General features: G+C 32.9%; 2 protein-coding genes across 3 annotated transcripts; both read left to right on the top strand.

The window, feature by feature from the left end:
- The first annotated feature begins 1832 nt into the window (after positions 1-1832).
- Positions 1833-3797, top strand: LOC108198220 (acetylajmalan esterase). Its single transcript, XM_017365986.2, has 5 exons — positions 1833-2261; positions 2340-2555; positions 2636-2787; positions 2871-3141; positions 3321-3797. Exons 1-5 carry the CDS (start codon positions 1958-1960, stop codon positions 3527-3529), a joined length of 1152 nt encoding a protein of 383 aa, XP_017221475.1. The 5' UTR covers positions 1833-1957; the 3' UTR covers positions 3530-3797.
- A 10294-nt stretch (positions 3798-14091) lies between these two features.
- Positions 14092-20986, top strand: LOC108205012 (dormancy-associated protein homolog 3). 2 transcript variants are annotated; one of them, XR_010287874.1, is made up of 4 exons: positions 14092-14284; positions 14656-14808; positions 16403-16592; positions 20806-20986. XR_010287874.1 is itself a non-coding variant. In XM_017374755.2 (3 exons), the coding sequence occupies exons 1-3, from the start codon at positions 14158-14160 to the stop codon at positions 16501-16503; spliced, it is 381 nt and encodes a 126-aa protein (XP_017230244.1). In that variant the 5' UTR covers positions 14092-14157; the 3' UTR covers positions 16504-16689. The 2 variants fall into 2 exon arrangements, 1 of the variants encoding a protein (XP_017230244.1); XM_017374755.2 differs by lacking the exon at positions 20806-20986 and having other exon boundaries at positions 16403-16689.
- The last annotated feature ends 4765 nt before the right edge of the window (positions 20987-25751 follow it).

Consider the following 25751-nt stretch of genomic DNA (forward strand, 5'->3'; position numbering starts at 1 on the left):
AGCATTTGAAGGTTTATAATACGCGCAACAACACTTAATGTGTGTTTATGTTATCTCGTTTATTAGATGAAGTTAACTAATTTCGGTAGTCATATTTTGTGCGTGTTAGACATATAATAATCAAAGTTTATGGTGATTCTTCTTATAAATACTTGCCCCTATAAAATTAATCGACAAATAGTTTATACTATTCTATACAGGAACGCCATTAATTATATAGCACATCTATTATTTACTGAATATTGTGGGTACTTGTATGATAAATTTGTAGGGGATAGTAGTTGTGATATTTCAGCCAGCAGGGGAGGCAGGGAACGGTGAGAAAAATATGATTGAAGATGAGGCTCTTAATGATGTGGAGACTATATCTGCAGTTCATGTATTTGACGGGTGTGATCGTTTCAAAACCGGGTCCTTTGCTTGCTGTCTGTGGAATTTTCAGAGCGGTCACTACTGGAAAACAAGACCCTGCAGGGAATCCACACCACTCTGTTGATCTTATACATTTTATATGATGGACCTTAGTTTCTCCCCATGCGAGCTAGAAATGTGTATTGTTTAAAATCCACCAACACCAGCTATGCTATGTTAGAGGTACACTAAGAAAATTTCAGTGTGTTCGAATCCAGATGCACACTTAAACTGGGATGGAGTTCATCCAACACAAGAAGCTAACAAGTATTTGTCTTCATGGCTCATTAGAGACTTGTTACCAATGCTGGATTGCCCGATTAATTATCCACCTCTTGTAGTTTTGATTAGGATTAATTAGTAGTTGGCTTATTTTAATACGATTAGGATGGAGAGCTGGGAGGAGATTGTAGGTTCCCAGGCTCCTGAATAAATAGTTGTTGCTTCTAGGAGTTTGCAGAGAAGGCCAGGAGAATTTGTTTTTCGTTTCTTCTGGACAATGAAAAATGTTTCTTCTGAATTTGTGTAATTAAGCTTTGGCTTCCATGTGTTATGTAAATTCATGCAATTGTTTGGTATCAGGACTTATGACAGTAATAAGATAAAGAGTAAATTGCATAGTCATTGCGATTTTCAAAGTAGTGGTCAGGATTTCAAATTTACATTTTAATGTCTAGTTTTTAAAGACTGACTTGGGTTAACATAATTAGATTTTAAATTGCATAATTGACTTTGATATATTGTATTGTATTGATCATGTAGTCCAAAAACTAGCTTAAATCCGCAATCACTCGTTTGAAACTTCGTTTGAAACCTGATTATGTTAACGGAAGCCACATTTTTAAAAAGCAAAATCAAAATCTGGCCACTAAAATACGAATTTGAAAGTCCCACCACTATATTAAAAATGAATATGAAGTACGGTGATAATTTATTGTAAATTATATTTTCAAGCTATGTTAGAATTTTGTACTCTTATACAATATAATATTTTCATATTTAAAATAAAAAATTGTGCATAAATATTAATAATTTATTTTATTATTATTGTTGTTGTTATTTTTTCATAATTTTTCAACACAATTTATGAGAAATTTCTCTATAATTATATTAGCTAAGCTAAACATAATTTATAATGATAAATATTCTCTGATCTTTGAGCAGGTCAAATACCGTTACAATATGTAAAAAGAAAGAAAAATGTATATTAAATTTTAAGATTCTATGCATAGATCATCGTAACCAGTTAACAGGATCAATAACAAGCTTTTTATGTTTAAACCGGAAATTCGTTTGTTCAGTGATATCATCCCACACGGTTTTATATAACTAATTAAGTTGCTTCCCAAAAGGTTTGATCACTATTCTGCCATGAAAACAGGAGATCAGTTATATGTGCTCACATTTCAAGATAATCCTATATCTTACTAAATTCTATCTCGTTAACTATATTTCAGCTCTCCCAAATTTCCCTTTGCTATTAATCTTGTAACTACAAATATAGTAAGATACAGATTTAAGTGCCTGTTCTTTATAATTATCAAGAATGGCTTCCACAAAGAAATTGTCGATTTTTTACTTGCTTATGCTTGTTTCTTCATTATCTTTATCGAATGCAACATTCATAAGCCAGCAAGCCCGGAGAATGTACGTGGATGCCTCATTGTTCATGTTCCGAAATTGTCAGTTCGAAAAGATTTATCAGTTCGGAGATTCCATGTCTGATACTGGAAATATCGTTATTGAGAATCACAAAAAGGAAGCTTCAAATAGACTGCCCTATGGTGAAACTTTCTTTGGGAGACCTACTGGTCGCAACTCAAATGGTTTACTCATGATCGACTACATTGGTAATTAAAAAAAATACAAATCACTATATTGTTGTGTAATTTGAGATAGGTATGATGTTTAGTTTTCTGATTTTGCAGCATGGGCGGCTGGTCTTTCGTTGTTGAATCCGTTCAATGACAAAAAGGCCAATTTTGACTCTGGAGTCAATTTCGCGGTAGCTGGTTCAACTGCAACTTCAGTTGAGAAATTGGAAGCCCAACACATTCCTGGGAATATCACGACTACTCATTCTCTCGATGTCCAAGTTAGATGGATGGACGAATATCTTGCCAAATTTTGCAAAGGCGATGCAGGTTTTGTCACTTTGGTTCGATGAATATTGTCTGATTGATTAATTGTGTTCTGGTATATATTTGATTGTCACGTTGTGCAGATTGCGGTGATAAGCTTAAGAATTCTTTGTTCATGGTGGGAGAGACGGGGGGAAATGACTACAATTATGCTCTGATGGCGAGGAAAACTATCAAAGAAATTAAAGCCACTGTGTCACAGGAGGTGGTAGACACCATAATAAATGGTACAAGGGTGAGTTCATTAAGAAAACATAAGAGCTTCTTTTGTTTTGGTTTGTAATTATTCTGTTAAATTTTGTGCTTGTGTTGTGTCAGAGACTAATTAGTCGTGGGGCACGGAAGTTGATTGTACCTGGGAATTTCCCAGTAGGCTGTTTACCGATTTACCTAACTCTTTTCCAAACCAAAAACTCGACGTTTGATGAGCATGGTTGCTTGAAGGAGTACAATGAACTTTCCATGTACCACAATACGAAGCTAAAAGATGCACTAGATCAGTTGCAAGAAGAAGCCCCGTACACGACTATAGTATATGGAGATTACTACAATGCCTATCTGTGGGTTTACACACATGCGAAAGATCTAGGTAAGTTTATAGCTTTCTGATGTTAAGAGAATTTTCTGTATTTTTATAACATGTCCTCTGTTTTTAATCAAAAATTCTTCAAACTGTGGAAACTACTTGAGGGTGACCTGAGGTCCATTTTTCGGTTAAATATCTGTATGTGATTCTATTCTGAGGTTTAAATTTTGTTTTGTTGGTAGGTTTTAAATCATTGCAAAAGGCTTGTTGTGGAATTGGCGGTAAATATAATGTGGGGTTTGGAAAAATGTGTGGTGACCCGGGTGTTCCGGTGTGCCCTGATCCAAATAATCACCTGAACTGGGATGGTGTTCATCCGACACAACAAACAAATATGTTTCTGGCGACTTGGCTCATCACTAACATGTTACCTTCTTTAGATTGTTATTAATTTGCAACTTTTCTTGTTATGCACTAATAAATTTAGATGTTAGGAGGTTAGTGGTTCTGATTTTCCAGCTCTTGTATTCTATCTAGTATATCGATGGAGATTTTTAGTTGTTACTTGTTAGCTCAATCCCACTGCTAGATGTGGTTGGTTTGTTTTATCTTCCAGGAGTTGAACATTTTGTTTCTGAATCTTTATCTATCAATCAGGAGGAGTTGAACATTTTGTTTCTGAATTTGAGATTAGAAAATGTTCTTGAGTTAGCATTTTACTCTTTGTTATTCCAGCTTCATATTTGATCTCAGTTGCAGACCTTCTGCACCACAAATCCTCATACTTCAGGTGATGAGCTATTTTATCTTCCTTGTTAGCTTTTAATAAAACAGCAGGGGTTTACAAATTAGAACCAGTGGTTCATACTGTTTGATTCTCGTTAATACCATTAACGGAAGGAGGTGAGAAAAATGTCTTGAAAAAAATCAATAAATCTTATTCAAGAAATCCAAATTGATACCATCATGGCATTTTCCCCCGTCGTCGCTCAAGAGATGGCTCGGATGATGTCCAACCGTGAGTTAAATTGGTCAATTACATTGGATCTGTAACCAATATATTGTCCTCAACTGGGATTAATTATATTGATTAGCTATTTTTTAAAATTGATATTTTATTATTGTTACAAAATTATATTGAACAAATAAATCATTTATTTATAATAGATGATGTGAAATTTTATTAGAGGTTTCAAGAGATTACTATACTTATTGCTAATGGTTTTCTTGGGGATGTTCTCATACATGTAACAAGATTTCAAATTATCTATTGTTATAGCCAATCTCAATGGAGAACAAAAATTTATACATTGAGCGATACTCCCTCCATTCCAAAATAATAGTCGCATTGACTTTGTGCACGTATTTTTAGGTTTAAAAAAACCATATTTTTACATATTATTTTTGAAATTTTCTTTTTCTGAATAAAAGTTTAACATCTCTATTTTTATTCAGACAAAAAAAATTTCAAAAATAATATGTAAAAGTATGTTTTTTTGCATCTCAAAATACGTGCACAAAATCAAAGCGACTATTATTTTAAAATGGTGGGAGTATTTTATATCATCCTAACAAACACTTTTGAAGAGTTATAGATTGAGCAATATTTTAGGTGCAAAGATCCGGGCTGCGGGGCATACAAAAGCAAACATAAAGCAGCTGGAAAGACTTCTTTCGCCAACTCTTTTCCCCCATCTCTCTGACTCTCTCTAGAGTCTAGATGACGTGATTGATTAGATAATTGAAACTATAAATTATTTTTATAATTAAATATTACTTCATCTGTCCCCTCACTTATTTATCGTTTTTATTTTGAACCGTCCTTTTCATTTTTTTCATTACCTAAAATAACAGCATTTTAACATTATAAAAATATGTGTGGTCCCACAAATTCTGACATTGCAAGGTTTTATCACCCTCCTTCATGTGCTTTCCGTATAATTACTCTATTGTGTTGCTATTAAGTGGATTATTAAATAAACTGTATTGGTCTTCGTGTTTCTTTCATGTGTCAACAACTAAGAGTACACAAGGAGTATATATATTATGAATAAAATTATTTATTGAATAATAAGATTTAACGATTCGTATTTATACGTTGACATGTTAAACATATAAAAAATAAAAATCATATTCAGATTACAAAACTTACTCCTATTTGAATTTGATAAAACATACTTCTATTCTGATTTTTACAAAATTTACCTCTAATTTGTTTAGTTAATAAAAAAATAAGGAACATATTCTGTTTATAAAATGTACTCGTATTTGGTATTCCCTCTGTCTCTTAATACTTTTCATGTTTTTTTTTGTCACGCTTGTCAACACACACTTTTGATCATTAATATCTTTAATTTCGTATTAGTATCAAATATAAAAATTTCACCGTATTAAAGTACTCACAAATACGAATCCAACAAGATCACTCATGACTATATTTAGTCTTATTGATCAGATGTAAATTAGTAATTTGTCTCATGTTATGAACAGTCCCGACATTTCAAATGAGAAAAGTTTTTAGAGACGGAAGAAGTATTAGTGTATAAATTTTATTTTACATTTAAATATTATATATCAATATCTTTTATGTGATGTAATTTTAACAGTTTATCAGACAATAATATATAAAGATTCGTATTTTTTTATGATAGTATTCAAATAACTAAATTATTATTTTTACGCTTATTATATATAAATATATAATAGCAGTGCAATATAAAAAATTAAAACTTAAAATAAAATAGATAATACTCCCTCCGTCTCTAAATACTTTTCCTGTTTGTGTTTTGCACGTTTGCCAACACACATTTTTGATCGTTAATATATCTTTCATTTCGTATTAGTATTAAATATAAAAACTTCACCGTATTAAATCAATAAATGTCTTCAAGAAATCAATAAATCTTATTCAAGAAATCCAAATTGATACCATCATGGCATTTTCCCCCGTCGTCGCTCAAGAGATGGCTCGGATGATGTCCAACCGTGAGTTAAATTGGTCAATTACATTGGATCTGTAACCAATATATTGTACTCAACTGGGATTAATTATATTGATTAGTTATTTTTTAAAATTGATATTTTATTATTGTTACAAAATTATATTGAAAATATAAATTATTTATTTATAATAGATGATGTAAAATTTTATTAGAGGTTTCAAGAGATTAGTATACTTATTGCTAATGGTTTTCTTGAGGATGTTCTCAGACATGTAACAAGATTTCAAATTATCTATTGTTATAGCCAATCTCAATGGAGCACAAAAACTTATACATCGAACGATATTTTGTACTCCCGCTGTTTTGAAATATAAGTCGTTTGACTTTTTTGCACGCGTTTCTAAGTTCTTTGACCGCATGCTAAAAATTATAATTCCTCAAAAAAAAATTTGAATAAAAATATATGATTGATATTATTATTTAAAAAAGAAAATTTCAAAAATAATAATTTTAACCATGCGGTCAAAAAATTTTAAAATATCTGTAAAAAAGTCAAGCGACTTATATTTTAAAACGGTAGGAGTATTCATCTTAACCAACACTTTTAAAGAGTTATATTGAGCAATATTTTAGTTGCAAAGATCCGGGCTGCGGGGTGTACAAAAGCAAACATAAAGCAGCTGGAAAGACTTCTTTCGCCAACTCTTTTTCCCCATCTCTCTGACTCTCTCTAGAGTCTAGATGACGTGATTAATTAGATAATTGAAACTATAAATTATTTTCATAATTAAATATTACCTCATCTGTCCCCCTCATTTATTTACTGTTTCTATTTTGAACCATGCCTTACATTTCTTTGCATTACCTAAAATAACAACATTTTAACATTATAAAAAGGGTTTGTCTAATGTGTGCCATGAACACATGCTAAGCGCGGAATTTGATATGTTTGGGAGGTTGGTGTGGTTGTTGTATTTGCAGGGGAGTCCACCATTATTAAGATATGAGATCCAATTAAAATCTCCAAAATTTGTAAAATTCTGCGCTTAGCATGTGTGCATGAGCGCACACTAGAGAAAAACTATTATAAAAAATATGTGTGGTCGCACAAATTTTGACATCGCGGGTTTTATCACCCTCCTTCCTGTGCTTTCCGTATGATTACTCTATTGTGTTGCTGTTAAGTGGATTATTAAATAGACTATATTGATCTCCGTGTCTTTTTCATGTGTAAACGACTAAGAGGGACACAAGGAGTATATATATTATGAATAAAATTGTTTATTGAATAATAAAATTTAACGATTCGTATTTATACGTTGACATGTTAAACATATAAAAAAATAAAAGTCATATTCAGATTACAAAACTTACTCCTATTTGAATTTGATAAAACATACTTCTATTCTGATTTTTACAAATTTACCTCTAATTTGTTTAGTTAATAAAAAAATAAGGAACATATTTTATTTACAAAATGTACTCCTATTTGGTACTCCCTCCGTTTCTTAATACTTTTCATATTTCTTTTTGTCACGCTTGTTAACACACACTTTTGATCATTAATATATTTAATTTTGTATTAGTATCAAATATAAAAATTTCACCGTATTAAGATACTCACAAATACGAATCCAATAAGGTCACTCATGACTATATTTAGTCTTATAGATAATATGTAAATTAGTAATTTGTCTCATGTTATGAACAGTCCCGACATTTCAAATGGGAAAAGTTTTTAGAGACGGAAGGAGTATTAGCGTATAAATTTTATTTATTTTACATTTAAATATTATGCATCAATATCTTTTATTGTGATGTAATTTTAACAGTTTATCAGACAATAATATATAAAGATTCGTATTTTTTTATGATAGTATTCAAATAACTAAATTATTATTTTTACGCTTATTTTATATATATATATATATATATATATATATATATATATATAAAACAGCAGTGCAATTTAAAAAATCAAAACTTAAAATAAAATAGATAATAAACAATTAGAGAAAAGTTCTATGGAGACCACGTTTTCATCGGAGACCTTGGAGACCACTTATATTCTGCGATTAAAACACTACCAAATCTATTGTTTTGCGAAGTACATTTATCACTATTTCATTGAAAATGTTGAAAATTATTTATGCTAAACAAGCGGAACATATATGTTCAGCAAGATCAACAAATGTTCTGCACACTAAACATGGTTTTGTAAAATAATATTGTTTTTATGTTTTATTTGCCAAATGTATAAAATTTGCAAGATTGTCAATAAAATAATGATCTTTATAGAACATGATTCGAAAAATAATACGTTTTGCAATGTTTTTATGCAGTATTTTAGTTGCAGTATTTTAGTTGCAGTACATAAGTGGTCTCCAAGTCTCCAATGAAAACATGGTCTCAATAGAACTTATCCCTAAAGAATTATGAAATAAAGACATGGAATTGACGTCATTGTGTGCCTGTCATTGCTCATAACAGCTTACAATTAGTTATCTGACAGACTACGACTCTGTTAAATTGATTAGACCGACATTTAATTATAATCATGCATTGCAGGAAGGATCAAAACTGTGATTATTAAAAATTGATTAGACTGTTGTACTAGCTCCTACCATACTAATCTCAACAAAGTCTGCACAAAAAACCCACTTAGCAATATAAAACGACAAAATCAATCAAATTAAGACCTGTCATTAGATATATACAAGGTTAATCAGGTTATCATAATCTTTCCACTTGTAGTTTCGTACTGCATTCGACGGAATTGAATAATCTTCGGTCAAACTCACAAATATTTCACCTCAAAGTTTTCGTTGCGACTCATGTAACGCATTAACGACTGTTTGTCTCTTTTAATTTTCAAACTTAGGATTACGTCCTCTAGTGTAATCCTACAGCAGACGTGTAAATCAAAACGATTTTTGTCTGAATTGAATTGAGCTAGACTAGTTTAAATTTTAAAATGATGTTCAAGATTTTATTGTTAATAAACAAGCTGAATGAACATGTGTTTGTATTTTGGAAAAAATTATTCAACTAAAGTCGAGTTGAGTTTAACAAAATTGAGTTGCTCATAAATAATTCTATTTAGTCTACCAATCCTCATTTTTAAAAATTAATATAAAATTTTACAAATTACATCCCAATCCGTCAAACTATCATAATGACCTAACATACACACTCGACTCCTAAACAATTCTAACATATTTTTTATTCAACCAATCCGATTCATGAAATATAATTTATAAAATTACAAATTACATCGAAACTAGTGTCTAATAATCATATATTTACACTTGAGAGTTGCACTCTCTCAAGTAAGATTTACTCTTCTTATCATCTAATGTCTCTCATTTAATCTTTCATGTCAACTATAATGGTTTGAAATTGGTAAAATGTATCAAATTTTGAAATAAATACAAATTTGCGTCCAGGGCGAGTTAAACGAGTCTAAGCTCGAGAAGATTTCGAACCAAACGAGTTGTGCTCGAGACAAGTAGATAAAAAGCTGCTTGGATTCGTTTACTAGCTATATGAAGTTTCATGTCTTGGACCAGTTTTTTTAGTAAACACACAGAACCGGGCTTATTTAACGAGATGAGTTCGAATTTTGTTCACGAACGGCTCAGCTTGGGCATTTTAGAAAATGATTAGTGAAATTAGGTCAAATGACTAAAAAACGAGGATGAGCGGTGCAGTACTTCGAGATTGCTCAAGTACTGTACATATTGTACCTTCATTATATTGCATTCAAGAATTATATAAAGAGCACACTTGTAGTTGTATGGGTTAACTAAGAGATCCTGCAACTGAGGATCTGTCTTTCACAAAATTACGTACGTAGATAATAAAGCTGAAGCACACTCATGGTCATGGATGCTGCTGCTGAAAGTATTAATATTAGACAAAAATTAGAGTAATCAAGTAGAAAACATACCAAGAGACACACTGTACCCCTTGTGTAAATCTTCTTCCTTCTGTCTTTCGTTCTCTCCGCACACAAACCTATGGATAATCATTTATGTAATACTTAAAAAAACGTACTGCTTGTAGAGTAATTTACAGACTGACCTAGATATATGACCATAACTGAGAAGAAGCAAGTATCAAGACTCAAGTGTAGAAAGCCATGTTGGGGAAGGGGAGCACGTGCAAAGACAGTGTTGCTCTCAACTTCAACCTTGCACGTGCCCTGCTTCTCCATCAAGGCCTCCTCACTCTGTAGGCTCTATGTGTATTTCATCTTCTTTCTCCTGTCTGAAAATGTTGAGAGGAGGTATTTATAGAGAGACAGAGACAGTGAAGAGGGTGGAGTCTTGGAGTGGGCATTCTTTAAAGACAAAACCCGATTGGAGGATAAAAGCAAAGCAATCAAGTGGCTATAGCCATAGATTGTGGTTTACATATGATCCTATGGGAGTGGCACTGTTGAAAAGCTATGATGATAGGGGAGATAGATATATCTTTATTTTCTTACTTATATTGCCGTGTGTTTGCCAATTACTCTAACCTCTTCATGCCAAAAAGTCTACCACCACTGCTTTGGACTTTGATATTTGATATGAAGTTTTTCCCGGACATGACAGTAATTACCTGCACAAGAGTACTAAGATATACATGGCAGTGTTCAAGTCCTACTAGTTTCGAAGTTAAAAAATAATTATTTTTTTAAATTTACACTTAATATTATAAACTCAAGATTTTGGCCGAGACTAGATAGAGAGAAATTGGAACCATTTCAGTTGAAATTCAGTAACTAGTTTTTCAGAAATTGCTTTTTGATTTTCAGAGTGCTCAAGAAATAAAGTTAGTTAACCTGAATTTTTAATTTTACAACCTTGGTTATAAGTTAGCACAATTTTATAAGCCACCCCATAAAAGTAGTTATTTAAATTTATCATCATATTTTTTAATCAAATTGGAATTAAACTGTTTTTGAGATTGTCCTATTTACTGAACATAACTCTATAAGAAACAAAAGTGCAATTTTTTTTTAAAAAAAATCATTTAAGCACCTTATAATTAAGGAAAAAAATTTAATGCATCACACAAAGTCTATCCGTACCACAAATACTTGATAGTAGTGAAATTATGAATTTGTTTGACATTCAGGAGGGTAAGAAAACTTAATGGTTTCCTTCGACAAAAAAGATCGCCAAAATAGTGCAAATATTGCACGTTTGGGTTTGGATATGGGCATAAGTTATTTATTTTCTACCATCTACTATCATGGAGACGAAGAAAAAAATGTGCTAGAAAGTGAATCACAAATCATTCATAGAAAAACCTAAAAAAAAGGACAATTGGAAAAGTGGAAAATGACCGGTGGACACGGGTAGAAAATGGAAATGCTTGGTGCACATAATTGTGTACAAAAACATGTACATAATGTTATGTGGTGGATTTTAATTGGATGGCCCCCTGCATTTACACCAACCACCCCAATTAAAACCCACCACATCACTTGCCACATCATTATGTACAAATTTTATGTACACAATTATGTGCACCTAGCACTACTCGTAGAAAATTGTTGGTAAAAAAAGATAAATACCAGATTTTTATCAGAGAAATGCTACGGACACAGAAAGCGGTACAGAAAATAATTACAGAATGATGTGGCAGCTTGAGGTGGACCGAGTATTTAATATGTTGTCTGCCACTAACCTAGTTACCAGCTTTTTCTCACATCTGTAATATGTTCCTTATGTTATCCTTTGTTTGTACTATCTTCTAATTAATATTTTGATATTTTAAATAATTGTTAATTCTAAAATATTTCATATTAATATATATTATTTTAAATTTCTTATTTGAATAACCCATATTTATGTAAACATATGTATTTGTATACTATAATTAATGAAAATTAAGTGTTTAATTGAAATTCTGATTTTTCCAAAAAACTAAAATAATTTCAAAACAAAATACTTTAAATACATTGAAAAATAGAGTAATAAAAAACTAAAAAAGTGATTACATATAAAAAGCAAGAGAATAACTATAAAACCCTCACATATTATATATATTACGAGTCTAATATAGTAAATTTATCAATTTACATCAAAATATTACGAAAATAAAATTAGTGACATAAATAATTTAAAAGGAAAATATAATGAGAATTAAAAGGTGAAATACAAATATATATATATATATATATATATATATATATATATAATTCATATAAAATATATATTTTTGAAATTATTTTAGTTATTTAAAAAATCGCATGTGAAATATTTAAATTAGACTTTTCATTTTCATTGATTATATTATACAAATAGCCGACATAAATATATTGAAAAATAAAGTAATAAAAACTAGAAAGTTTGATTACATATAAAAAAGTATAAGAATAATTTTAAAAAAAATCCTCACATATTATATATTTCACGAATATAATGTAGTAAAGTTATTAATTTAGTTCAAAATATTATACAGTTAAAATAAGTGACAAATAACTAAGAAAAGACAATAAAAATTAAAAAGTGAATCACATAAAGAAGAAGATAAAATAAACAATGAAAATGTAATTCATATAAAGTATTTTTTTCTGAAATTATTTTAGTTTTTTGGAAAAATCACAAGTGAAATATTTGAATTAAACACCTCATCTTCATTAATTATAGTATACAAATACGTATGTTTATGTAAATATGAGTTATTCAAATAAGAAATTTAAAATAATATATATTAGTTTGATATATGTTAAAATTAATAATTATTTAAAATATAAAAATGTTAAAAGATAGTACAAAGTACAAACAAAGGATAACATAAGTTAAAAAAAATAAAAAGTAACAGTGATAAAGGACCTGTAACTAGATCAGTGGCGGACAACATATTAAATGCTCCGTCCAACTCAAGCTGCCATATCATTCTGTAACTGTTTTCTGTAGCGTGTTCCGTGCATGTAGCATTTCTCTTTTTATTATATGGCCCATTGTTGTTCAGTGTTTCAGTTCAAATCAGTATATTAGCCTCCAGAAATGTTGGGGCGTCCCAGGGCACGGCAGGTTGCGCTCCGGCCCATATATGATAGCTTTCATCAGATATTTCTTATGGGTTGTGTGCATATGGACTATATATGGTTGAATAAATTTTGGACCGAGAGACCACGGTTCCATTGTTAAGAGTCTCTCGGAAGACAAAAATGTGTGTTTCTTCATTCTTGCAGTGCATTTTAAAGAAAACAAATGGCTCTTTTCTGGATCAATTTCGGACATTACACCGGTTACATGCGAACAACACCTGGTTTAGTTCTTGAGATTTTGGGTTCTGAAATTTTGAAATCTTCTATCTATATCTGTGTAGAATGTAAAAAAACATATCTAAATTAGGGTCGATTTTTCTATGATGTGCCCTCAGCAAATACACCAACCACATCAATTAAAATGATCTGAATACAAAAATTCTCACTCTTAGCAAGTGCCCATGAGTGCACACATTTTTCATGGTGTGCCCGTGGCACACAAGAGTCATTAACTCCCATGAGAATACTAACTTTTGATTGGTGAATGAATATTATTAAATGATGATGGCTCTCTGCATTCACATCAATTCCACCAATCAAATTAAATGATTTTTATAAAAATTGATATTTAGCATGTGTCTATAAACACCCACTAGAAAAACTAATATAAAATAGGAGTATCATTTAAACATCTCTCCGACTTGCTCCCTCGTCAAATTTTTTCTCCTTGCGCTCGACCAAAGCACCTCCTAATTGTTGTTCCAACTTATACGCAAAAAATGAAAAAACGCTCCAACAAAGTACCTCCTAATTGTTGTTCCACACTTATATGCAAAAAATAGCTGTTGCATATATTCGTGTACATTCCAGACAATTCTTACCGAAGTGAATTATTAGAAGGGGCCTATGCAGGCCACAGCTCCCTCGTTTTTTATAATTGCCACATGGCTAGTTTTCCACGTGGCGAACCCTCAGCCATACACTAAATCACAGATCCATCAGATTAAATCGACGGCCAATATTAAAACTACTCCCAAAATGTATGTTGACTAAAGTCATGCATTTCGACCATAAATACATGACTCGACTCTGCGATATGACCTCCCAATAATTCGGCGTTGAGGCTCTAAGGTACACAACAACTCCACTATGAGCTTACTTGATCAGCTCTGGGACGACACTGTCGCCGGTCCTCGCCCGGATTCCGGCCTCGGAAAGCTTCGTAAACAGTCCAGCTTAGGCTTTTTATCCGTCAACTCTGCCGACGTTAACAAGGGTACGCACCCACCCTATCAATATCTATATCTGAAAATAATCATCAATCAACCTGAACACGGTTGGATAACTCAGTGGTTAAAAATTTATTCTTTGTCGTTCAGGTCTTGAGTTCGACCTGACTATCCCGAAAATTAATCACATGTTACATGGAACAAAGCATCGACAAGATTATCGGTTTCCATAATTGTTGTAATTTATCAGATGTTTATAAATGTTTGGTTTTCTGACGGATAATTGTTATAAATTATTAGATATTTATAGATGCTCGATGTGGTACTGAGATGTTATAAAAGCTTGATATAGTGTGTATGTAGCTAGGTTAATAAAGCTATGGTAGTATAAATCTGATTGAACGTTGATCTGTGGCAGTATCGGACGGTGGGAATATGAGATCAGGCGGGGATACTCCGGCGAGAGTTACGCGAAGCATAACGATTCTGAAGCCGCCTGTAGTCGGAGATCAGAGTGAGACGCCGCCAGCTTCGCCGGCAGGATCTACAACTCCGAATTCTCCGTTTTCGAGTAAGTATTATTGGTGCTTTTTCAGTATTCTTGTGTTTGCCCCTGGGCTGGGGCGGATCTAGGAAGAGGCACGGGGGGACACGTGCCCCCCCTAAATTTTTTTTTTTACAGTTTTTCACCATTCTAAATTTTACAAAATTATAGAAGTGCCCCCCAAGATTTGAAAATATATAGGTGTTTTCCGAAAATTTGCTTGGTGCCCCCAAGATTTTGGGTCTAGATCCGCCCCTGCCCCTGGGTCGGTATATACGTAGGGGTGTTTAAAGGGGATTGATTATGGGAGCAAGGGTAATGTGGTCAAATAGAGTGTTGTCGCTGGGTAAGATGGATATGTATCCTGTTAGATAAACAATAAGATAAAGTTAGGAGGATGCAATTATTATGTTGGGCACTATTAGAAAACGACGTGCATCTTTGGCTAATATACTGATCCAGTAAACTTCCTTTTTCTTTTTGAGGGCATATCAATTTAAAATAAAAAATAGAGTATAACTTTATGAAAGTAAATAAAACTCGATAATCAATCACAAGCTTATTAATTTTTCTTATTCATGTAAGACATGATCGCAGATTTCGGGAATCGGAACTAATCGGTTGAGCCAACGATTCAGAAATTATGATTTATCAGATTTTTTATTAATAGTCTGGCCCGACCAAAGACTGATAGCCGGAACTTTTAATCAAATCAGAATATAAACGATAAATTAATCAAATATTTTTTTTTAAATTTAACTAGAGATTTTCAGAACACTGACAAAAAATCCGAAAGATTCACAAATAATGAGGGGAGAATTGAATCCAGCACTTACTCTATTACTTATTGTATCGGGGACCTCACAGTCCCTTGGCCACTATGTCCATCTGTTAAGTATTTAAGCTGATCCAACGGCTACAAGTGTTATAGTATAAACTACAACATATTAAGTATAAAATTGAATGAATCATGTCATTCTCAGTGACTTGGTAGATTCAAATGTTTGGACTTTTCTTTTCGTATATATGTTTATGTTGATTATATTAATAATATATGTCATTTTACATCGCATCATGCGGGGCGGGCTGATCATTCTTAATATGTAGCTTGACACATTCAAGGAACATCTAATCTTATAAATAAGATTTAATTATGTGACAATCTTACATTAATAAACCTCATTTGTCCCGGAGTGGATTATTGTTGCTTTCAAGGTGTAGCTATATAATTGACATATCCCAAACGAAGCTAAGTATCTTGATAACATGATCAGACTAATCTTGATGTCAAGATCAGTTGCATGAAATTATTGGCGGATCCTGGAATTGATAGATCGAGGCTTGATTGATATTAAGAAAAAAACCAAATTTTCACAGTTCTCGATGTCAGATATAAAGTCATACATATTAAATATGAAGAAGCATGATTGCTTAATTGGATAATCATGATCAGTAGATCCATCAGTTATACAGTCTTGTGTGTAGGCATGGTTAATTATTATTTGGTCATCTGTATGTGCAAGCTTGTTTCCTCTTGATATGTTTACTCTTATTTCCCTTGACCAATATTGTACTCCAAAACAATCTATATCACTAACCTGAGGTTTTCCTTTTAATCTAGGAGGAGGGTCCTTCCAATTCCGTAGAAGGTCCGTGTTGGAAACCTATGAGAAAGCAAGCGGAATCGGATTCAAGAGCCCTCGTCCTCCTTATGACATATGAGATTTCCTTAGCGGAAATAGTCACTAGCTGTTACATATGTACTTTGCTTCCCTGTTCAAGAAATGAGGAGTGCATTGGAATGTTATTACTATCACTACACCATAAGTGGCCTATTGTAACAAATAATTTTGGTGTTACAAGATAAAATGTTACCATAGGTGCCTTAAAATGAATTTTATCTACATATGCCTACACCTTTTTTTAGTGTAACCATAGGTAAAGTACAGTGTAATCGTAGATGTAATGAGACATCTATGCTAACATTTTATTTGGTGTTACCGTTGGTTTTAAAATAAGTGTAACTAATTGCTGAATTGTTTTGGGCGGCTGAAATGAAACATGCGCGGGATAACTTCAAAATAATTAAAAACAGAAAGGGGGAAAATAAAGTCTTGCCCTAAAATTAAAACTAAAACAAAAACACTACAGTTGCGTTGTCCTAAAACTAAAAAAGCTCCCTCTCTCTCGAACACTCTCCTCAGCTCACCTCTCACCTCTCTCAAAATCAATCGCGATCACTCACTCACTGAACCCTAAACCACCCACCCACCCACCCAGTCACCCACTCAACACTCACTAACCAGTCACTCACTCAGTCGGGTCTGCAATCGGGCTACAATCGGGTTTACAATCGGGTCTACGCTCTTCAACTGGGTTTTTACTCTCAATCGGGTAGCAATTTGGTGTTCAATTGAGTCTTAAGTTGGGGTTTTCAATTGGGTTTTCATTCGGGACTTGAACTAGGGTTTTTTGTATAATATTGGATTAGATACTGCATCCTTTTGTATGAACAGGTATATTTTCTCACCTACTACTATTATTCTTTAGCCCTGTTGACAAACAACTGCTGCCCAGACTTTCAGTTCCTCGTTTAAGGTACTAATTTTGATTTATCACTCCATTTTTTTAGAATTTTATCTTTATGTGATTTTTGATTTGTGAGTACTTATGTTATTTTTTTTTTGTAAGGAGTACTTATGTTATTTTGATTGCTTGATATTTGCTGTTTTTATATGTTTGTTTGATGGGGTTGTTAAAGTTTGAATCTTGAAGATTTTCCCAGCTTTGTGTACTGTGATCTTGATTCTTGTTGACTTGGTGGACTCAGTCAGCTAATTGAACTGATGGGTGTTTTTTATATTGATTTGTTATGATTTTTTGGGTACTTTTGATTGCTCTGCACTGCAAAATAAGATAGCTATTGCAATCTATTGGAAGTTCAGTATTATTCATAAATTAAATAGAAATGGCGCTGCATCTGCTTGACAGTGTGTTTAGACGCGGAGAACTTTAAAAACTTCAAGCTGGTTGAGCGCAAACAGCTTAGTCACAATGTCGCTGAATTCAAGTTTGCACTTCCCACACCTACTTCAGTGCTTGGCCTTCCAATCGGACAACACATTAGTTGCAGGTTTGGCTGATTGATTTGTCTTTTAATTAGTTTTCTTTAACCTTTGCCTATTACAAGGCATATATAGTTTCTTTAATCATACGATCATATGTGGCTTGTTATACAGATATATAATTGTATTATTATTCAAAAATATACTAAAAATAAGTGTCAAACAGAGGTAAAGACAGCCAAGGTGAAGAAGTTATTAAACCATAGACATCTACTACTCTGGACTCAGATGTTGGACATTTTAAATTAGTTATTAAGGTATATACTCAAGTTCCTTAAGCAGGATTATTGGCCGAGGCTCCATTCACATAGTTCTTTGTTTCTGTGATATAATGCATATATGAGAAAATTTGTGATTCTCCTAGTCTTTTCTTTTGTTCTGTGCATTGGTAGACAGATAATATTTTTGAGGACTCCTTGCAAGAGATTCAACTTTCATATGACAATGTCAAGAAGTTAACCATTTATAGGTTACCAGGCCAATTGGGAGTGGTAAGACTTCATTGCTAAGAGCTATCGCTGGTCTCTGGAGTACTGGTCAGGGAAGCATCAGATTCTATGGGAAGACTGCTGAGGATTCTAGCATACCCCCTTCTTCAGATTCAACTCCTTAAAAACCAAGCGCTCCAACCAATTCCACTGGAAATCTAAAAAGACCTAATTCTAGAGGTGTATTTTTCCTTCCACAAGTGCTCTAGATGAAGCTAATGAGGTACTCTCTCTTTACTTTTTTGTCGTTCTGTCTTGAACTGTACAGTATTGCGGAAGCCTTAAAATATAAAACTAATATTGCAAAAATACTGAAAAAGGTCAGAAACCAGAGCTGGATTCTTTAGAAATGGGATTGTAGATTAGATTATTATTCCATTTCTGTTGGTCGCTACTGTAGTTACACCTAGAGAATATTAGTTTTGACTAAAGAAATTGAAAATGTGTAATGACAACGTTATTTCTATGACTTGTTTTTCAGTTATCAGGTCAATCAGTGAGTTTGCATCACTCTCTTGTTCTCTTTATTGGTTGGTATAGTTTACCAGGCAGAGTGATTTGTTGGTTTGCCAGCAGTTGTCAAGCTATAGATAAGCTGTGGCCTTTATATTTAACACATGTTATTCATTTATTTTATTACACTTAATTTTAATGTTTTCCAACAAACTAAATTATTTATTTGTCTGCCTAACCGAGAGGGAGGTTGAGAGGGTGGAATGCTGTATCGGTTTTATGTATGGATCTTTCGCAGCACATAGCAACATACTTTTTGCTCTGATATAGGATTATGACCACTTATTTACTTTTGTATATATGAAACATTTCTTGATTGTGTTTAGTATCTAGACCTGATGTAATTATGCTTCTTCAAAACAAAATTAAAGAGGCTTTTAAACCTAAGCCTGCAACTCGTAAGAACAATTAATTTGTCTAATTTTCATCCGGATCTTATATATACTTTGAATTGGATAGATCATAGAAGTAATAAAAGAAGAAGAAAAAATTTCTTGTCACGTCAATTGATCAAAGATATATAATTTAAAACCATTAACTATATAATAATAGGTGGCATTGCCACTTTTATCTTCTTGATGCTGTAGTAGTAGACTATTACTTTTTTTTTTAAACCTTTGTTTTATATTGTAGATTCACCACTACACCCAGCCACACATCCAAATGAATGAATATCGAGACCGTGTAATATTGGTAAGCATGTAGCCTTTGTGATCTTCCTGACCAATCACCTAATTAGTAGATATTCTTGTAATATGATCCTGTAATTACAGATATTAGATATCTGAAAAAAAAAGTAAGAACATAAGGATGTTACTAGAGCCAGAACTTATATTACGTAATTATTACAGAAATTAGTTACTCTTCCATATCTGATACATCATAATATCTATACTTATGTAGTGTTTACATTTTTCTAATATTTGTTCTTGAAGAAGAGTAAAGAAGATTTGATTCGTATATTTTCTATCCAACATTATACATTTGTGATGAAAGATTTCAATAACAGGTTTACGTAGAAAGTCAAGCAGCAGATTAGTAAAGGACAATATGAAGCTGCAACTAATTCATGGAGTGAACTTGAGAATGTTATATATTCTTCGGATTTGGCATACCAGAATCCAGATTTGAAGATCAATCTCGATGAGTCCGACAAGTATACAGAAGCAGAAGCAGAGTCATTTGAGTCTGATTAGTAGTAATACTTGTCGCAATTTAACTCTGTTTTGGTTTTTAATTGTACCTCATGATTATGATGTATTTTAATTGTTGCTGGTTGGTATAGCCAGGCTTGGAGCTCTGTTTTTGGTAATTATTGGAATTGTGTTTGTTGTTGGATATTGATTGGTAAATTTGAAATGGAGAAGTGCTATTTTCAGATGTAATATTGCCTTTTTTTTCCCGATAAAGTGTTGGCTAAGAGTCTTGTAAAGTGTAGCTTGTAAAGTGTAGCTAGCTATTGTTGTAAATGGTTCATAATTCTCTGTTGCTAAATATCAAAAAATGTTGGTAAAGATATAAAAAATGTAGGTAAAGGTAGAAAGGTTTATATAAAAATGTAACCATAACTAACAAGATGTTGCCATTGATAACTTAGTTTTTTAAAGTTCAGTGTTACAGTAGCACAAATGGTGTTACCATAGGCCTATAGTTACAGCTCATTTAGTGTTACCAAAGCAAATCAAAGTGTAGGCATAGAGGTGTATGGTTACACTTTTTGAGGTGTAACCAAAAAATGAAAATATGTTACCCTAGACCCCTATGGTAGCACCGATTTTAGTTACGATCCTGTTTTGTGAAAAAGTGTTACCATAGCCCTTTTTTGCACTTTCAGCAACACTTTCTGGCCTTTATTCACACTTTTTTGGTTGTTACAATAGGCCACTTATGGTGTAGTGTATGTGAGTGTGTGCTTTTCGTATGTAACGAACTGTCTGAACCTGTGAGATGTTTTGCACTTGTTTTCCGTGTCAGTAGCGAACAAGTTCATGGAGGCTTCTATCCGTACCTGTAATATAAGTGGTTTGCAAAATGTTCTAACGACTACTTATCTACTACATTTATGTGGTGTTTGTATTATGTTTGCTTCGGGATATCTTGTCATACTTTCCTATCCCTCTATTTCTTTTCTTTGTGCAGTGCCAAATTCACCTGACTATACACACACCTAATATATGAATTAAGAATATATAGAATAGTAAAGTTTGAGCTTTGTAATTTTTATTGCAATAACGTTGTCCGTGGACAGTGGTGAAACCGGAATCTTGAAACATATGGGGCCAAAATTTATAATTTTTTTTAGGGAAAATCAATTTTTTTATCACTAAATTATTATATCTTTTAGAAACTTACCACCCAACACAATTTATATTTAATACAACCATTAACGTTTCAATTTATATTTAATACAATCATTAACGTTTCCAACGTTTATGATTATAATCAGTCCGTTAGGTTTTATATAGAAACAGTGAAAATGGTTGCCAGCGTGGATTTGCTTATTTCTTTCTTTTCTAGTGATTCTTCTACTTTGTAACTCCTCCACGTCAACCAAATTGCACACATGACCCCATTCACTTCATCACTTCACTATATAATAATTTATTATTTAAATATTTTAGTGCAGATACTATGCAAACTCTATGCAATGCTTACTGCTTTTTCTATGCATTGGCAGTTTTCTGAGGACTTTGTAGTGTTCTGCATTCCCTCTGATCGTTACTATATCAGCATATTGTTTTTCTAATTAAGGTTTTAGATGTATATTTTAAATATTCAGACTGTCTTCTTAATAATCTAAATCTCTCAGTACTTGCAGATACTAGCATTCAGGAATAGAGAGCTAACAGATTCAATAAACCTGAACAAAGGAACATCCAACAAACAACAGGAGTATTGAAAACAGCTATAAAATAAAACCAAATTTCTTAAAAACACCTCCAGCAAGTGACAATTATCAGCATACCCTTCTTCCTTCCTCGTAACTCAAATTTTATCACGTTGCAGCAACCTACACTTCACATGTCAAGACCATCTGATCATCAGCACCACCAGTCAGTTAAAGAAGAGGATTTCTGCAACATGTTCGACGAGATCAAACCGTGTTTTGGCCGTGGCTTGAAAAACAAAAAACCTTCAACTAAATTCTGAAAAAACTTTATCCAATCAAGTGATCGAAATATATATGTTTCTAAATTATCGAAACAAGTGAAACAAGTATCAAATCAAATATCAGTAATAAGTTGCAATAATCATTTCATCGAGCGAGCAATATGGTTAACACATAAGTATATTTCCATTCAATCTGGTAAAATAAAGCATGGTTGATGACCATTCTATTCATCTGACCATTCCAAATACAAGTTTCATTTTAGTAGTTCATACTAAATTCAAAAAACAAGTTCATGACCATATCAGATACTTCCTACTAACATAAACAAAAGCTATAGAGATTTAATTGTTCTCCTGCTCATTTCTTGGCACAACCTTCCTGCCTTTCTTCATCAGTGGAGATCTAATAGGTTGACTATAACTAGTGTGGTTGATTACATCTCCTAAACCATGAGTTGGTATAGTAGGCTGTGAACTTGTGACTTTCATTGTGGTTGTTGATGAAGACAAGTAGGTGTGCCCATCATCTCCCACAAACACACCAACACCAGATGTTTTTTTCACCTAATGAACTGGGGGAGCTGCTTTTAGAGGCCTTCCTCTTTTCTTTGGCTGTGTTGGAGGTTCTGTACTTGTAGTTGCCTTCTTTTTTTGCCCAGGCTTTGTTGCTGCATGTGTAGTATGTCCCTCCGTAGTCTGCATTATCATCATAAATACATGTTTAAACATGTTGAAATAAATTGTCTGATGAGTATGAAGTTTAAAAGGTACCTTGTAATAGTAGACGCCTTCTCTCGTTTTGAACTCGCCCCCATGATGTATCTCAACTCTGCAGATTGTATCCATCGAACAGCCAAGCTTTTCATTACCCTACTTTTGTGTTTAGTGGGTCATCCCTCTATATTCCCTGCTCAATAGTTTGTATATTTATTTATTTGATAATATATGATTACAGGTCATCACCCAGGTGGAATAGTACTTAACAGACGTTAAGTATTTTTAACAGGAAGATTGGATTCTAATAAGAAAATTAATTGAAGCCTAACTCTAAGATAAAATTTTGTTGGGTGGCAAGTTTCTAAAAGATATAATAGTTTAGTGATAAAAAAATTGATTTTCCCATTTTTTTAAAACACATTTCATGTTCCAGGGCCCAGCGGAGCCACAGCAAAGGCTGTGCTGGGCTCTAGCCCAGGACAAAAAAATAATACTATAAAATTTTCTATTATGTAGTCCAGTTTTTTGAAGTTAGCCCATGATAAATTAGGCCCAACCCACTTTTTTTATCTAAAACATTGAGGGGTCGTTTGGTTTAGGCTTTCCTGGTATCAGGTATGGGTTTTGTTCATTACAAACCCATACCTGGTGTTTGGTTAGAATTTTATTTCATCAAACCCATTCCTCAAACCCACAAGGTATGAGAATTTCATACCCAAGAGGGGAGGTGGGTATGAAACGTGGGTTTCAGAAATCAAAATTGTTCTCTTTTATTTTCATTATTATTTATATTATTTCTTGTAAATTTTTAACACAAAATGAAACTAATGACTTAAAAATGTATATAAATATTAATTTAATGATATTTTAAATTAATTACAATTAACAACTCATAAATATTATAATTCAACCATATTCATTCCACCACTCAACCAAACACCTGATATCATAAATAATACCTCAACCCCATACCAGCTTAACCCGATTCCTCATTCCAACCCCATACCCTCTCTCCAACCAAACGACCCCTGAGAGTTAAGGAAGAAAATAAATAAAGAAACTTCAAAATAAAACTCTAGCTAGGTTTTTAAGCAAGGAAGGGAGGGGATTAGAGATCTGAAAATAATTAACAACAAAATTAAGTAAGATTTGTCATTTGACAAAGAATTTTTTTCAAAGTTAGCCTAGGTAAAAAATAATTCCTAGCTCCGCTCTTAGGCCCAGGCCATGAGCTGGAAAGGAATGTAGTTTAAATAGTTTATGAGGGTATAAAGCCGGGGCTTCAGTTTACTCAGCTCCTCCTTGTTGTTTCCCTATCTTTGTGTGGCTTGAGATTGTTTGTGCGTAATGGAGGTGTAGTGATGGTGAGATATGTGTTTGGTAGGATGGTGACAGCAATGCATAGATATCGGTTAGTGAAATACACTAGTATTTTCCTGTTTCTACTGCCAACTCCTTTCCTTGTTTCTGTTATGTTACTTTTTCCCATTATAGTTGTTACAGAATAAGTCTGTGTTGAAGGTCTTTCTAGAGCTCTAAGGTTAGCAGCTGTTAGAGATGAAATTACGGGTATTCGACCCCAAGGATAAGTCATCTGCTGTTTGCTGATGATAGTTTCTTATTCTTTGAAGCTAACAATCAGGAAGCTGCTGCTATCAAATCTTGACTGTTAAGGTATGAGATTCTTTAAGGTGGCCATCAACCTTCAAAAATCTGGCATCATGTTTAGTGCCAACGTGCTGAATTACTCAAGAATGGACATTTCTGAAAACAATTTACAGGATAGTAAGTATCTTGGCCTTTCTTCTCTCATTGGCAAATCTAAGAAGAATGTATTTAATTTCTTGAAAAGTAGGGTGTGGGAAAGAATTGAGGGATTGCACACAAAATTGTTGTCCAAAGCGGGAAAAGCTGTGTTAATCAGAAGTGGAGCACAAGCAGTTCCTTCGTATTGTATGTCCTATTTTTTTCTTGCCGAAGACTCTATGGAGGACATTCAAGGAATTCTTAATGATTTTTGGTGGAGTTCTAATTCTAAGGAGAAATGAGGTATACGGTGGCATCGGTGGGAAGATTTGTGTAATGCCAAAAAACGTTACTCCCTTTCAATTTACATGTACATTTTCAAAAAAATATTTTGTTTCAAATTAATTGTCCACTTCAACTTTCAATGCAAAATCATATTTCCAAAGTCAATTCTCCCCACATATCTCTTATTTATATTTTCTAGATCAATCTCATTCTACATATTATGCTCATTTAATGCGATTAATTTGTGAACATCCATGATTTTTTGAAAGTGGCTCGGCTCGATTAACTTCGGCTCGAATTACGTCTGGTTCGAAATTTGGCTCGCTCGGCCCGAATTACACTCCAAGATTTGTGTAAGAATTCACTTGTGGCTAAGTTTGAAATTAAAGATGCAGCGTACTTCATTTGACTTTTTATTATTTTGGAAATATGTGATCAATAATTTCATAGGAGGAGTGAAATTTGAATTCTTAAATCATAGTTCGATTCACCATAACATTAAAAGGTAATTACATATCGCACCCTTTAAATATTGTTCAAAAACGATAGAGTACCTATACTTTAAGAAACTCAACTCGCACTCCTTATCTTTACTTCTCAAAACCGAGATGCACTCTCTGCCGTTAACTTCCGTTAACTCAGTGCCCTCCGTTAAGTCACTATATATATAATTGCAATTCGGACCCCCTAACTTACGTTCAAAAACAATATTGTACCTGTACTTTTGGAAACCCAAATCGGACCACCTATCTTTACATTTCAAGAACGATACGCACAGCCTCCGTTGAATTCCGTTACCTTCCGTTAAAATACTCCTCCATCTCAATTTACATGTCCTTTTTGCTTTTTTAAAGTCAGATTGACTAATTTTTGACCAACTATTAAAAAAATATTTATTTATTATTTTAGGAAATAGAAAGTTACATATTAAAATATACTAAATTTTGTTTTAAAAAATATCATCAAAAAGTAAATCTAGCCTATT

The sequence above is a fragment of the Daucus carota genome, chromosome 1 (genome assembly GCF_001625215.2).
Source record: "Daucus carota subsp. sativus chromosome 1, DH1 v3.0, whole genome shotgun sequence".
Taxonomy (NCBI): domain Eukaryota; kingdom Viridiplantae; phylum Streptophyta; class Magnoliopsida; order Apiales; family Apiaceae; genus Daucus; species Daucus carota.